This window comes from Cryptotermes secundus, unplaced genomic scaffold, assembly GCF_002891405.2.
Source record: "Cryptotermes secundus unplaced genomic scaffold, Csec_1.0 scaffold810, whole genome shotgun sequence".
Classification (NCBI taxonomy): Eukaryota; Metazoa; Arthropoda; class Insecta; order Blattodea; family Kalotermitidae; genus Cryptotermes; species Cryptotermes secundus.
Genome location: NW_019731279.1, coordinates 231308 through 245441, shown reverse-complemented (window position 1 = coordinate 245441; position 14134 = coordinate 231308). Strand labels below are relative to the sequence as shown.

The 14134-nt window shown below is 38.2% G+C and overlaps 1 protein-coding gene across 3 annotated transcripts in view; it reads left to right on the top strand.

Moving 5' to 3' along the window:
* Positions 1–1941: 1941 nt before the first annotated feature.
* The window catches only part of LOC111866893 (acyl-CoA-binding domain-containing protein 5A), a 44327-nt gene continuing 32134 nt past the window's right edge, over positions 1942–14134 (top strand). Inside the window, exons 1-2 of one of the 3 annotated variants that reach the window (XM_023856239.2) lie at positions 1942–2034; positions 2165–2309. In XM_023856239.2, coding sequence (XP_023712007.1) covers positions 2249–2309 — 61 coding nt within the window. In that variant the 5' untranslated portion in view covers positions 1942–2034; positions 2165–2248. Of the gene's footprint in view, positions 2310–14134 lie in introns of all 3 variants that reach the window. The other 2 variants (XM_023856238.2, XM_023856237.2) reach the window with 2 other exon arrangements.

Genomic DNA, 14134 nt, shown 5'->3' with positions numbered 1-14134 from the left:
TTCAGGAATTTTATGGAACCCGAAGGTTCATTACCGTGTTCACCAGTGTCCGTCTCAGGGTCGTGTCCTGAACTAGGTGAATCTAATCCCCTGTTTTTTAAATATCCAATTAATATCCATCTGACGGTCACGGTAGCCGAGCGGCCTAAAACATGCACTGTCTTCGGTCACTCGGAAGCCCGGATCGTGGGTTCGAATCCCACTCAGGGCATTGATGTTTGGTGTGTGTGTGTGTTTCTGTGTTTGTGTACAGGTAGAGGCCTTGCGACGAGCTGATCACTCTCCTAAGGAGTCCTACCGAATGTCTAAAATCTAGTAAGCCGAAGTGAAACGGAGAGTTTCATGGAGGTAGGGCAAGGCACAAATTGGGGCTGTAGCACCAAAGATGGGGGAAAAAAAAAACATCTACATATGCGTAAATCTCCAAAAACGCTTGTACAAAAAAATAAGTGAAACTGATATTATAGTCTTCATTCGACTATTTTATCCTATGAAAACTGAAAATTTCAAATTATTAAGTGCACATTTAGACAAGGAACATCTTAAATTTTTGTCAGTGCTGTTCAAAATTCAGTTCCTGTATGCAAAATCACAGATATAATTGTCAGCTTTATTGATGAAAGCACTAACACCAACATTACAGCACTAGAACATCCTACAAAATACTGACGAAAGGCGCGCAGTGTAAAGAACGATACTTCAGTAGGATACATAGCATATCGTTTTTGTATCTTGAATGACGGAGACAAGTACTCGCAGTACTACACGTGCAGCTGATCTTATATAATATACGTAAACTGAGATGTTTTTTTAAATGACAGACTCAATCATATTGGCAATGAGCAGTGAAAACTGAATCATGTCGCTTAGTATATCGTACTGTCAAATTTGCATTGGCTCTAGGAGGCAGTTGTGTTGTCACTAGTGCTGCAAATATCCTTTCTTGTTGAGGAGAAGCAGAATAACGCCAACCACATAAATGGCATTGGAAGTATTTAAACCCATTTTAATAATTCCAACACAAGGAAACATTATGATTGGAAAGTAGGCCTATTCGAAATTATTCTTTCCAAGAATTTGAACAATTCCAGTTTAAATATATTACATAAAGACAATCACATTTCGGATTTGTAATTTTGATAGAAATTCGAAATAAACGAAGCTCCGTTTGGGAAATATTGTCGCTTGTCATTGAAAACATCTGGCCTTATGAAAATGTACCTATTTTACCTATGTTTACTCTGCCTTTATCCATGAAAGACAGTCCATTTGACAGTGTAATATTTCTTCAAACATTTAAATTAGTTTAAAAGTAGGGATATTTTTCTGCAGTTTATTCCCTGGAACAAGAATACAAAAATGATTAGATATATTGTAAGGCATTCCTTTCAAAAGTGTGGAGCCAATCATCGTCAGATTTGAAAAATCCGCAAAACGATTTCTGTGTCAGTTCAGGAGAAACGTAGTACAGTATTAGCACACATTTTTGTAATTGGTGTTTCCAGACTTTCGACTAAAAGAATCCTTTTTGAAGATGGACACACTTATATCCGGTAACAGAAGCCAAAGTTTTCAACGCCGCCAGTACCGAAGTCTACCAATCCTACCCTCACAGGATATTTCTCAAAAATCTGGTTCCAGCTTCTCGTCATTCAAAGTAACTGCTTCCCTAGGGTTTCCGCAAAGAGGAAGTGTTTCTGCATGTCCAGTCCATCACTCTTGATACAGTTATCCGTGTAAATGACTTCCTGCTCCCTGGGACAAGGCACTGAGATAAGGGACAGCCCCTTACGTACGAAATGTCTGGTGTATTTTTTTTTTTTTGTCTAGGCTTCTCTTTGTGCTCAGAATGATGCGACATGTAATGTTCAATAGGTAAAGAATCACGCGAACCACGGATGGTGTCGTACCTCTGGTACCGCAGAGTCCATTGCTGCTGCGCATGCTCACATAAGTCAGTAGAAGAGTCAGACGTATGCTTCTTTTCGCTTCTTTTCTTGTTGTTTGTGTGTATTGATGGAAGAGCAAGCAGAGGTTGGGTGATTTCTAGTGAAGGTTATCTACATATTCCAATAAGTTTTTCATCATGTAAACTCTCGTGAAGCGTCCTTGAGCAGCGCGTGTTAACCATTACATTACGTGGCGTGATGTTCTTTTGTTCCAGTCTTGTAATTGCTGTGGTAGTGGAATGTTGTGTTGCTCAGCTGGAGAGTGTCGCGATAAGTAGCTTGTGTTTCGTGCCACAGAAATGACAACAGAAGAAAAATTCCGTGCTGCAGTGAATGTTATAAGAAATTTACCCAAAAATGGTGAGTAGGTTATTTGAAATAGTATTTTAGCTGCGCTGTCAACACCCGACAAGAAAGTGGAAGACGCGCTGTCATATACAGGATCTAGGCTTGTATGTGAAAGACATGAGACCGCATTCGCATTTTAAGAGTCATAGTGTTTAAACTATATTAATACGATAATTCGAAAAATGAAATATAGCGTTGCGTCTGTTCTTGGGGATGTTTGTTGTCATGTACGTTATATTGACTGTTTTAGCCTCTAATTAACGGCTCGTTAACACATTTAATTATTGTTTTTGATTATAAATAGTTTTGGACACATGTATGATTAATTATATTTTAATGTTGTTAACATTTTCATACGAGTATGTTTGGTTGTTTACTGAAATATTGCAGTGAATAGGTGTGGTGTAGAGTTTGTGCTCATGATGTATGTGTTATACTTAAATGACGTAAAGTTATCGTGATAATAATCATCAACACAAATACAAATATTACCAGTTATTATTATCATCATGACTATTAGAACTTTGGTGCTGTACTGCAGTCTTGAAACAAGACATACTTTATATAGTTTTATATACTGATAGCCTCCCAAAGTAAAGCAAAAATAAAAATACATGGCTAAATTAATGTACTCTCACTTTCAGTTTACATATTCAGGAATGAAAGGCCCTACTCATCCAAATTGTCTGCCAGCCAGATTATTCACACCTTTACCTTTTCTTCATTACTGCTATCTAAGAGTTGGGGATGCTGTGTGAATGTGTGAATTTTGATAGTCATCGATGTCATTCTGTTGCCACAGAGGGTTATTCTGTATTGATAGGGATTAATGCTGCTGTTTAACTTGTAGTGTTCAAACATAAAAAAATAACAACTTGTCATCAAACTGAAACACAAGAGATGAAAACTGTTAATATGTGTAACAAACCTCAAGGATCAGTTACCACATATAGCAAAATCATATACTCATCATTTCAGCATGTAGATGAAAGTTTCAGGGTAATTTGGTGGAAAGACAAACAGAACAAAAACATTTTATGTAACATGTAAGAAATAATTTTGCTTGTGGTTCTGTATGGGTGTGAAACTTTGTCTCTGACATTAAGGGAGGAACATAGGCTGAGGGTGTTTGAGAACAGGGTGTTGAGGAGAATATTTGGACCGAAGAGATGAAGTGACAGGAGGTTGGAGAAAACTGCATAACGAGGAGCTTCATAACTTGTACTCTTCTCCAAATGTAATTAGAATGATCAAGTCAAGGAGGATGAGGTGGGCAGGGCATGTAGCATGAATGGGGAGGAGAGGAATGCATATAGGATATTGGTGGGAAAGTCAGAAGGAAAGAGACTACTGGAAAGACCAAGGTGTAGGTGGCTGGACAATATTAAAATGGATCTTAGAAACATAGGATGGGATGGTATGGGTTGGATTGATCTGGCTCAGGATAGGGACCAGCGGAGGGCTCTTGTGAATGCGGTAATGAACCTTCGGGTTCCATAAAATGGTGAGAAATTCTTGAGTAGCTGCAGAATTGGCATGTCCTCAAGAAGGGCTCAGCTCCATAAGTAACTAAGTAAGTAAGTAAGCAATAGACAGTGTAACAGATGCAAAAAATGTGTGTATGTGTATGTATGTATATATATATAAGCTGGATATTTTAATTCATTAATAGATTCATTTTCAGCTGTTGAGTTCAAAAATATAACATGTAACTGATATTTGCATGTTGTAAGTGAGAACAGCATAGTTGATAAGTAGGTAATGGTGCCAATATTACAAATGTTTGCTGATGTCTCATGCAAGTACATTGCATTCTGTTAGGCTGGGTTGTCAGGCAGAAAACAGGTTATATGGTAACTTGAAGCATGAAGGAAACTAATGTTCTTGATAGGACTGATCATTTCCTTATGAAATGGGAGTCTGTAGTTAGATTTCTCAGAATTCAATGCAGAAAGATTTTAATATGATGCAGGAATAAGATACCAGATAGCAAGCATTACAAGAGACTGTTGAACATGTAAGAATGTTGTGTGCACGAAGTTAAAGAAATCTTTTGGTATCCCAGAAAGAGTAGATTTGCAAATTTTATTTCATATGAAACTTACTTACTTACTTACAGAGCTGAGCTCGTCTGGAGGAGCTGCAAATTATGCAGCTGCTCAAGAATTTCCCAGCATTTTATGAAACTCAAAGGTTCATTACCGTGTTCACAAGAGCCCTCCACTGGTCCTTAGTCTGTGCCAGATCAATCCAATCCATATCATCCCATACTATCTTTCTAAGATCCATTTTAATATTGTCCACCCACCTACGCCTTGGTCTTCCCAGTGGTCTCTTTCCTTCTGACTTTCCCACCAATATCCTATATGCATGGCTAATGAGGACCTCATGAACAATAGCTTCGATAGTTATGCGCCTGTCAGATAGGATCAAAGCTTTCCACCTGTGCCACAATTCCCGGTTCCTCAGCAAAAGATCTTCCACTTCCGGGTTCAACTTCGAGGTTTGTCTGTCCACAATGAAAGTGCCTCTTCCACCTGACTACTGTGTCATATGATGGTACACCTTCCTGATACACAGCGGTCATCTGGTCATGGATCTCCCTGGTAGACTTCCCTTGCAAATGCAGGAACCATATTACAGCACGAGCCACCACTTTCTCAACCAATGTCGCCATTTTGCTTCTGTCCCTTCCTGTGGCTCCCTCTCTCCACTTGGCGTGGGAAAATTTGACTGTTCGGCAAGCTCAGGAAATGGGCTATCTCCTATATGGAATAATATTTTGAAATTGTGATTTTCTTATGGTGATAATTAAAACATTATGACTTCCCATCATATATAGATGGATCCTATCAGCATTTGAGAATTGTGATAAATTTCAAGTCGTACATAATTATTATTTTCAATTGTGAAATTATGAAGGCACGAGTTTTACTATATAAATTTATAAACACGTTTTTATATTTTCAAATGAAATGTCTGAATGTATTGATGACAGTAGATTTATGTACTCTAAAATATCAAAGATGTAACGATATCCTTGCTGATCCATTTCGAATGTGATAATGAGCCTCCATGTTCAATAAAAGACGGGAATGTCTTGACCAATGAGTGACTGTCAACATCATAGGAAGACCTGTGCTTTGTGGATTTTATGTAGGGCCCAGATGAAGTGGATGCAGACACCCGAGCTGGGAAGTTACTATTTTTCCGTGGGTATCACAATGTTTGTGTGCCTGCATGCCGAAACGGAATCAAAGTATGTGCAGTCACCTATTCGAAAGTGAAATTAGTAGACGTAACGAGATTCCTGTAGTGAGTGGACTGGTTCAGTGTCCCTAATTTGGCTGCCACACAGGTTATGGGCTTGCTACCAGGTCAAGTTGGCATATACAGAGAGATCAATAATTACAGCTGTCCAGCGATATGATTTTCGTTCTTTAACTCTTTAAAGCTCAGTGTTTACTATATGTGCCACTTGCTTGAACATTAATAAAGTCAACACTTTGCTCACTGAGTGTAAAAGGTAAAGGTAAATTTGTCCCTGTGCTCAACTAAGCACCTCGTCATGAATGCGTATGGGGTAGTGGAGTGTATTCTTATGTTTGTAACAAATAGTGATTCCTTAAACACAGCAGGCTGCTCCTTCTAATGGAGATTTGGTGTATTTGTTGTGAGATGGAAACTGTCGTTTTAAACATAGTTATGAATTTTATGTTGGATGATTATTCGGGGGCTTCCCAGAATCTGATGTGTATTGTTTGAGCCCTGCAAACTGTGGCCTCTTCTGCTTTTCAGGGGAACTTATTTTGAGCCTTGCTGAGCCTGAATGGCAATGCATGACTTGCTCTTGTAGCAAAAGATTGAAACGTCTAGAGTACTTGTAACGTGCCACCGTTTAGGCCGACATACACGTATGAAACTGATGAAGAATTTCTGAGACTAATACTTTTCACATTAATGGTTATTAACTGGTGAATCTGGGGAGTAGGACAGCCACATGAAGTTTCTGAGTACATATGCCCTGAAAATGAATGTGTGGTGTGGATTTCTGCATGGTCATGTAGTAGGATGTTTCTTTTTTTGCAGAAAACGCCATTAAGGGAAACATTTATCTTGACATGGTTGAATTATTTGCTTTTTCATGAAGTGAAGCCATTGCACATATAAAGAATAAACTGCATTTGTTTTCCTGCATGATGAGGATCCACCATATCTAACTTCTGAGGTTCAGTTCAGGCTCTGAATGCGAGGTTTCGCAATCACTAGATTCGAAGAAGTGGATCATTGACCTGGCCTCTGAGAAGTCCAGATCATGCACTTCAAGTATTATTTTCATGTGGTGATATGCAAAGAAACATTGCGTATACAGAGAAAATCCGTGATTTATATCACCTGTGAGAGGGAATTTATGCTGCTGTAACAACATTTACTCCAGACATACTTTGATATAACAACTCAGTACCACTTGAATGTCTTAGGCCTGCACTAGTGCTCACATTGAGGCTCTCTGTTAAGGAGAGAGAAAACTTTGAGACTTCCTCCAGATATACAGGGTATTTCACGACTTTAGGGCATAACTGCAGGAGGTGATTTCCTAGGTCTTTGTGACCAAAGAAGTTCATATAAACATGTGTCCGATTTTGGACGGTTATGGAGTTATGACCGTTTTTCATTCCCGTACACGCCCTCATATGAACCGTGTCTGTCATCTGGCAGGTCGCAATTTTTAGCCAGCTACAGACAGGGCGTTCTCGTTATCTCGACAGATGAGAGCTACCTAAGGCGGGGTGGGTTGGTATGTCCGGCACGGTTCACAACCGAGCGGCAGCCTGTGTTGCGGCCGGCGGTGGCATTTTCGAAAATCAGCTTTAAGCACCAATCATTTCAAATTAAAGGTAATTTCACGAAGTTAACTTTACATTCATACTTTAAATGTGTCATGTATTATGCTGGTTTATTATTTTGTTCCATTTATTGTCAGTAATCGTTACCTTCTATTCTGAGTTTAAAGCGGTCATAACTCCGTAACTGTCCAAAATCTGACACATGTTTATATGAACTTTCTTAATCACAGAGACCTAGGAAATCACCTCCTGCAGTTATGCCCTAAAGTCGTGAAACACCCAGTATGTATATATATATATATAGTATCCTGCTTGTTTCATCTCTCACAAGTTAATGTATCTTAAAACTAGGGAGTTCTGTTTCGATGGCCATGTAATGGTTTGCTAGAATTATCTTCTTCCTTAATACATAATATGCTTGTAAGGTATCTGTAAATAGCTGTAACAGCTATGTATGTATATTTGTACTTGCACTGAGCTAGTAGTGGGTCTGGAACAGGGTCCACTCAGCCTCGTGAGGATAATTGAAGAGCTATTTTGAGGAAATAGCGGCTCCGGTCTAGAAAACCGAAATTAACGGCCATGGGTATTCGTTNGTATATATATATATATAGTATCCTGCTTGTTTCATCTCTCACAAGTTAATGTATCTTAAAACTAGGGAGTTCTGTTTCGATGGCCATGTAATGGTTTGCTAGAATTATCTTCTTCCTTAATACATAATATGCTTGTAAGGTATCTGTAAATAGCTGTAACAGCTATGTATGTATATTTGTACTTGCACTGAGCTAGTAGTGGGCCTGGAACAGGGTCCACTCAGCCTCGTGAGGATAATTGAAGAGCTATTTTGAGGAAATAGCGGCTCCGGTCTAGAAAACCGAAATTAACGGCCATGGGTATTCGTTGCGCTGACTGCGTGGTACCCTCATTCTGCTAAAGTTGGCACTAACTTCGCCAACTAGCAGCAGTCGCTCGGTCGGTATAGTTCGCANTCCTTAATACATAATATGCTTGTAAGGTATCTGTAAATAGCTGTAACAGCTATGTATGTATATTTGTACTTGCACTGAGCTAGTAGTGGGTCTGGAACAGGGTCCACTCAGCCTCGTGAGGATAATTGAAGAGCTATTTTGAGGAAATAGCGGCTCCGGTCTAGAAAACCGAAATTAACGGCCATGGGTATTCGTTGCGCTGACTGCGTGGTACCCTCATTCTGCTAAAGTTGGCACTAACGTCTCTGACTAGCAGCAGTCACTCGGTCGGTACAGTTCGCTTGCAGACTAAAACCACGGAGTTTGTTTTTGTATATTTGTACTTGCATTCAGTATTATCTATATCATAACATGTTCTGTATTCTTGGATTAGTCCTATAAAGAATATGTAGGCTGTAAATACATAATTATAATTATTTTCTTTCCAAAAAATAATCATAATTCCATTTCCAGTATCTAATATTCTGCAACAAATACATTAATTTTTTAGAATAATTGTAGTGTTACTGCAAATTTTCTGGCCTTTATGAATGTATAAAACAGTTTTAATTTCTTCATGGTTTGCTTTNAAGGATGTAATCCTGCATTTTTCAGACTGCGTCTGTAGTCTAGTGGTCAGAGGTCCGGGCTCGATTCCCGGCGCTACCAGATTATCTGAGAAGTAGTGGGTCTGGAACGGCGTCCACTCAGCCTCTTGAGGATAATTGAGGAGCTATTTCAAGGAAATAGTGGCTCCAGTCTAGAAAACCGAAATTAACAGCCATGGGGATTCATTGCACTGACCAAACAAAACCCCCTGTCCGCTAAAGTTGGCACTAGCTTCACCGACAAGCGGTGGTTGCTGGATCGGTATAGTTCGCTTGTGAACTAAAGCCACGGAGTTTAATCCTGCAGTATTCAATTGAACATGAAGATTGCTGTCGTCACATATGATATCAAGTAATCTGGTAGATATGTAAAAGAATGGCTGCTCACATAGCTGCTGTTAGTAATATTTTTACATTACAGGTACCATACTTCAGCTGTACATCATTTTATGTAATTTTAGTTTTATTTTAACATACAGCTAACACATAATGTAAAAATTGGCTCATGTATGGAATGTGTGAATATGTGGCCCTTAAAAATTACAGTCAATGAAATTCTTGCATGATGCTATTGATATAGCATCAAAATGAAAACAAAGGACTGAAAGAAATATGTATATACAGTAGAACTTGGTTATAACGTCATCAAAGGGACCTAAAAATAGTGTCGTTATAAACGAATGTCGTTGTAACCGAAATGGGCACTTCCACAGTAGCCTTACGTTACTCACGTAAAAATCTACCAAAAACCGAGTTAAAATGTTGCATTTTTTAGTGAAATACGTAGTTAAGTACAGACTAACGTAACATTAACGTGGAATTGCCCAAATGTGTAATATCAAAGACATATTACAGCGCTTTTCACTGACAATACACACCGCACTAATACTGTATATTAAAGGTAGGCCTACTCACCAAATTACAGTAGATTACATCAATTGTTGTGCCTTACTGTACCTAGATACGAGTACAATAATCAGTTATCTTCATCTGTTTCCTGTTATTTGCCCAATACACACTTTCTAAATTACTTCCAATGACGATATCAGAGAAATTCAGGAATGAAAATGACGTTACATACGAGGTTGATGCATTTATGCATGTCGTACTAAGCAAGGTATAAAAACAGTTGCTTTATGAGGAATTAGTTCGTACCATTGAATATGTGACGCAATAGACAAGGTGTCTCAGAAACCGATGTTGCTATAACCAAGTTTTACTGTATATTCATTTGGGTCCTTGAGTAAAATAACCTTTGAAGTGAATTAAAGTGAATGAAATACTAGGTACAGCCTTGTAGCAGAGGTGCCATATATGAATTTGCATCAGAATCTGAAGACCAGCCCTGAAGATGGAGGCAGTATGTTCATCCCTAAAACTGGTAAACTTCTACCACCCTACATGGTGTCATATCCCACAAGACACTATTCTTCATAGTCATTGTTGTGGAACCTCTGATCTCTCAAAACCAATCACTTTGAGGACTAAGCTATTGTGGCTCCTCAGAGTCTGTGTAATTAACATTAGCTGCTTGGCCAGAAGTATAAGTACATTGCCTGCAAACTGGTATAGAGTTAAGTTCAGAAGTTAATGTAGATAGAATGTGTAGGTTTCACTTTCCCAGTCCATCATATTGCCACTTTGACCTAATCACTTGTTCCGCAGCTACCTGTCAGCACACCTCAGAAACTCATATGGGCATCATGTTTGTATTTTGTTTGTAGGAAGTAAAAACTCATCATCGGGTTGTCTCCAGTGGCATATTTATGCTAAATTTCAAGGAAGTCCATAGAAAATAAGAAAATTAGGCTGAAAAGTGAACAGAATATTAGGAAACATAAGTAATGTAAAAATGACAATTGAAGGGCACAGGAAAAAAGGATGATGACAGTCTTGACAAAATATAACTTCAGTTGTCTCCATTGCCTTTAAGGGAGTAGAGTAAAGTAGGCTGCTTGGTTTCATGGCATGCAATTGAGTGGAATGGAAACCGAGAAACAACGTTCCCTTCTTCTTACAATGAATGACATCCCAGTTCTAAAGTTATTTTTGCAGTAATAAACGAACAAGTACCTTCTTGCCAAGTCATCATCACCTGATAGTGTCCTCACATTGTGATGCAACAGCCAACATGCTTGGTCTGTTTGTAGGTTGCATTTATAATATGTGGCATCTGAATTTTAATTAATTTTGCCATTGTTAACCGTGTTTCCTGTGCTAGTGCTGTCTTCCCTCTTCAGGAAGGCAGCAAGCTAAGAGTGTGCTGCCTTGAATGAATATTGCAGTACGATTGGAAACCATACAAGATCCAGTCACTTTGAATGAAATGAGACTAAGCCCCTTGGTAGTGTGGCCTAAAATGGGCTGCAAAACCCACTTATAATGATTACCACAGGTGAATTTTGAACATTGCTGGTAGGGAACAAAATTATGCACTGTAAAACCTGCGTCAGTAACCATTTGTCCACCACAGTTCCACAGTCGTAATATTCAGTGTCCTGCAAACCTCAGGTTTTGTGTTTTCATATAGTGCTAGGGCTCACCCCACAGACGACATAATTATCTCGGAAGGATCATTCTCTTGGGTTAAATGTTATGGAGTGTGAATCTGTTGAATGCTGGGAGTATGTGGGGCTTTACCACCATATCCCATTAATGTCATTATTGCATAATTCTTGGACATGAGTAACTTTAAAGGAAGCAGTTTTCTGGGATGTGGCACCGTGTAGATGTGGTGTTAACCGATGTTTCAGAGGAACTTATCGCCTCCATCTTCAGGGTAGAAGGGAAAATAAGAAAATCCACAAGTGAAGAGATATGTTCCTCTGAAATGTCGGTTAACACCACATCTACACAGTGCCACATCCCAGAAGACTGCTTTCTTCATAGTCACTGCTGTGAAAACCTCAAATCTTACATGAGTAACTTTAGTTTGTATAAGGTACTTAAAAGTTTATTTGGCCACTATGTTTGAAGTGTGGAAGATACGGATTTAAAAACTACGTCAGCTCAGTTACCTCCTGTGTAATAACCTTCATATTGATTTTGACAAATATGTGCACAAGTTGTTAGGGAAACATGCAAATAATATGCCGAACATAAGCCAGCATTGAAAGCTCTGAAATAACCACTCTGAATGATTTGGCATTATAGAATGCAGAACTGATGACTGCTGAAGGCAGGAGCCAGAACACATGCTGGAAACAATAAAATCGTGCAATTTTATGTGAGGTGTTGGTTTTGATGTCATTAAGTAAACAGTAGCTTTGATACATTCAGACTGGCTGTCAGAAACTTCCAGTATCATGTATAATTTATAAATAATATATGGTACTTAAACTGGCTGACATATTTGCATAGTTTATCAGTTGATAAATGACCATCACAGTTCAGCATTCATGAAAACAGTTTAGAAAATATGTAAAAGATTGCTGTGATATTGTGGATCTTTAGTTTGAAGGAAGGAACAGAATGTGAAGGGTGTAAAGTTGTATTCAGTCTACAGCGAATGGTGAAAATGTTGAATGCTTGTCATATACAGTAGTATTTTGACAGATATCTGGGGAGCTGGGATAGCGTAGTCGGTATAGTGACTGGCTACAACCTGGATGACCGAGGGGTCAGAGTTCAAGTCCCTATAAAGACAAACCTAAATCTGTGACTGAGATGGCAGAATGTACTTTCCTATGACTGGTGTAGTTCAGCTTTAATTATTTATTTCAGTTTTCCATTTGAAGCATTTTATTCATTCATGCATTGTGAAAAGGAGGCACAGTTTTAGCCTTTGTGCATTATGTGACCCTGAAATGTGGCATGAAATAACAATAATACATGGAAAAGTACACAATGTGTATGTGAGTTGGAATTAGATCTCTTTGCAGAAGTGAAATACTGATAAAAGTTTTCTAAGTAGGTTGTCAGATAAAGTGTTGATGACCTGAAGTCTATTCTATTTATGATATAATGGTGATATGCAATGAACCATTGGAGCTTTGTGAAACTATATGTTGCAGAATCATACATACATTTAACAGGAAGTTCTGTGAACAACTAATTGCTTTCCTTTGATACAACACAGACCACATAGAAAACAACAGTTCCAACAATTATTTGTTGCTGTGGGAATATGTTTATCGAGTTGTTACCTAGCAATGATAGACAGATACACAGACACACAAGTCCAACATTTCTTCTATTCTTGCATGTATTTGTTGCCATGGGAATATGTTTACCGAGCTGATGCCTACATATGCATGCATGCACACACAAATTGCGCTTCATAGTATTCATAAATGTGCTTATCAGATAAATGATACAAAATCCGTCCCAAGTGCAAACAATATATATTATATGTCCTTGATCTTGTTCTCCTCTACACTACATGTTTCGGCCTCTAACGGCCATCATCAGGTGTATACTCTTACATTACTGCCACACTGAACCCAGTCTAAAATTTAACATTTAAAAAACACATTGTTATTTCTTCGTTATTATCAACATCTACCTCGTTGATATCTGTCTGGTATGTAGATTATTTTGCACACGTCAATTTTGGTTTTTCTGTACTAGCACTATAAAATCTTTAGTTATAGTTTGTATCATTTATCGTGTAGAGTGCAACAGGATGCTTAAATATAATATAGTGCTTATCAGCACTGAATTTAAAACCTGTCAAATACACACAGATTACCATAAGACAATTACAACAAATACACAAACATGTTGAGATAAAATATAGTTAAAATATGACAGCATTCACATTGCGTGATATATCGTACATGAGGAGTACAATAGTGGGAGTGATTTATGATTAGTAAATAGTATAATAAAAGATATGAAGATATTTAAAAAATGCGTAACAGTTTACATTTTTCTAGTTATGTATATGTATAGGGGCAACTTGATTGTCATAGGGTCATGATATGGGAATTCTGCTCAGCAGGTCAGCCTAGCAGTGAAATGAGGGATACACTTAAGGGAGCCTTTACCTAGCAATGATAGGACAGATACACATACAGGCACACAGTGGTGGGAGGGATTAGGTGCCAAGCTTCATAAAGATTGGTTTAGACATTCAGGAGGATTCACAGACACACAGACAGCATGAAGATTGCATAAGTCTGCTTTCATTTTTTCAAAATAAGAAAAGTAGGCTAAATACTGCATATGAAACAATTTTATATGTAAACACTTGTAACACTGGAGGCAGTCAAAATCTGTGATGTCAAATAACTAGTTATAGTTGGACTTCTACTACATATTTATATGAGTAAAATTTAACACTGTGAAACTGTACAGGTCAAAGTTATGCATGGTAGTGAACCACAGAATTTCATAATTATTAATTTACAATTCCTAATAGTTTCAGCATATGGATTAAGCATTTGATGGAAAGTAGGTATCTAGCATAA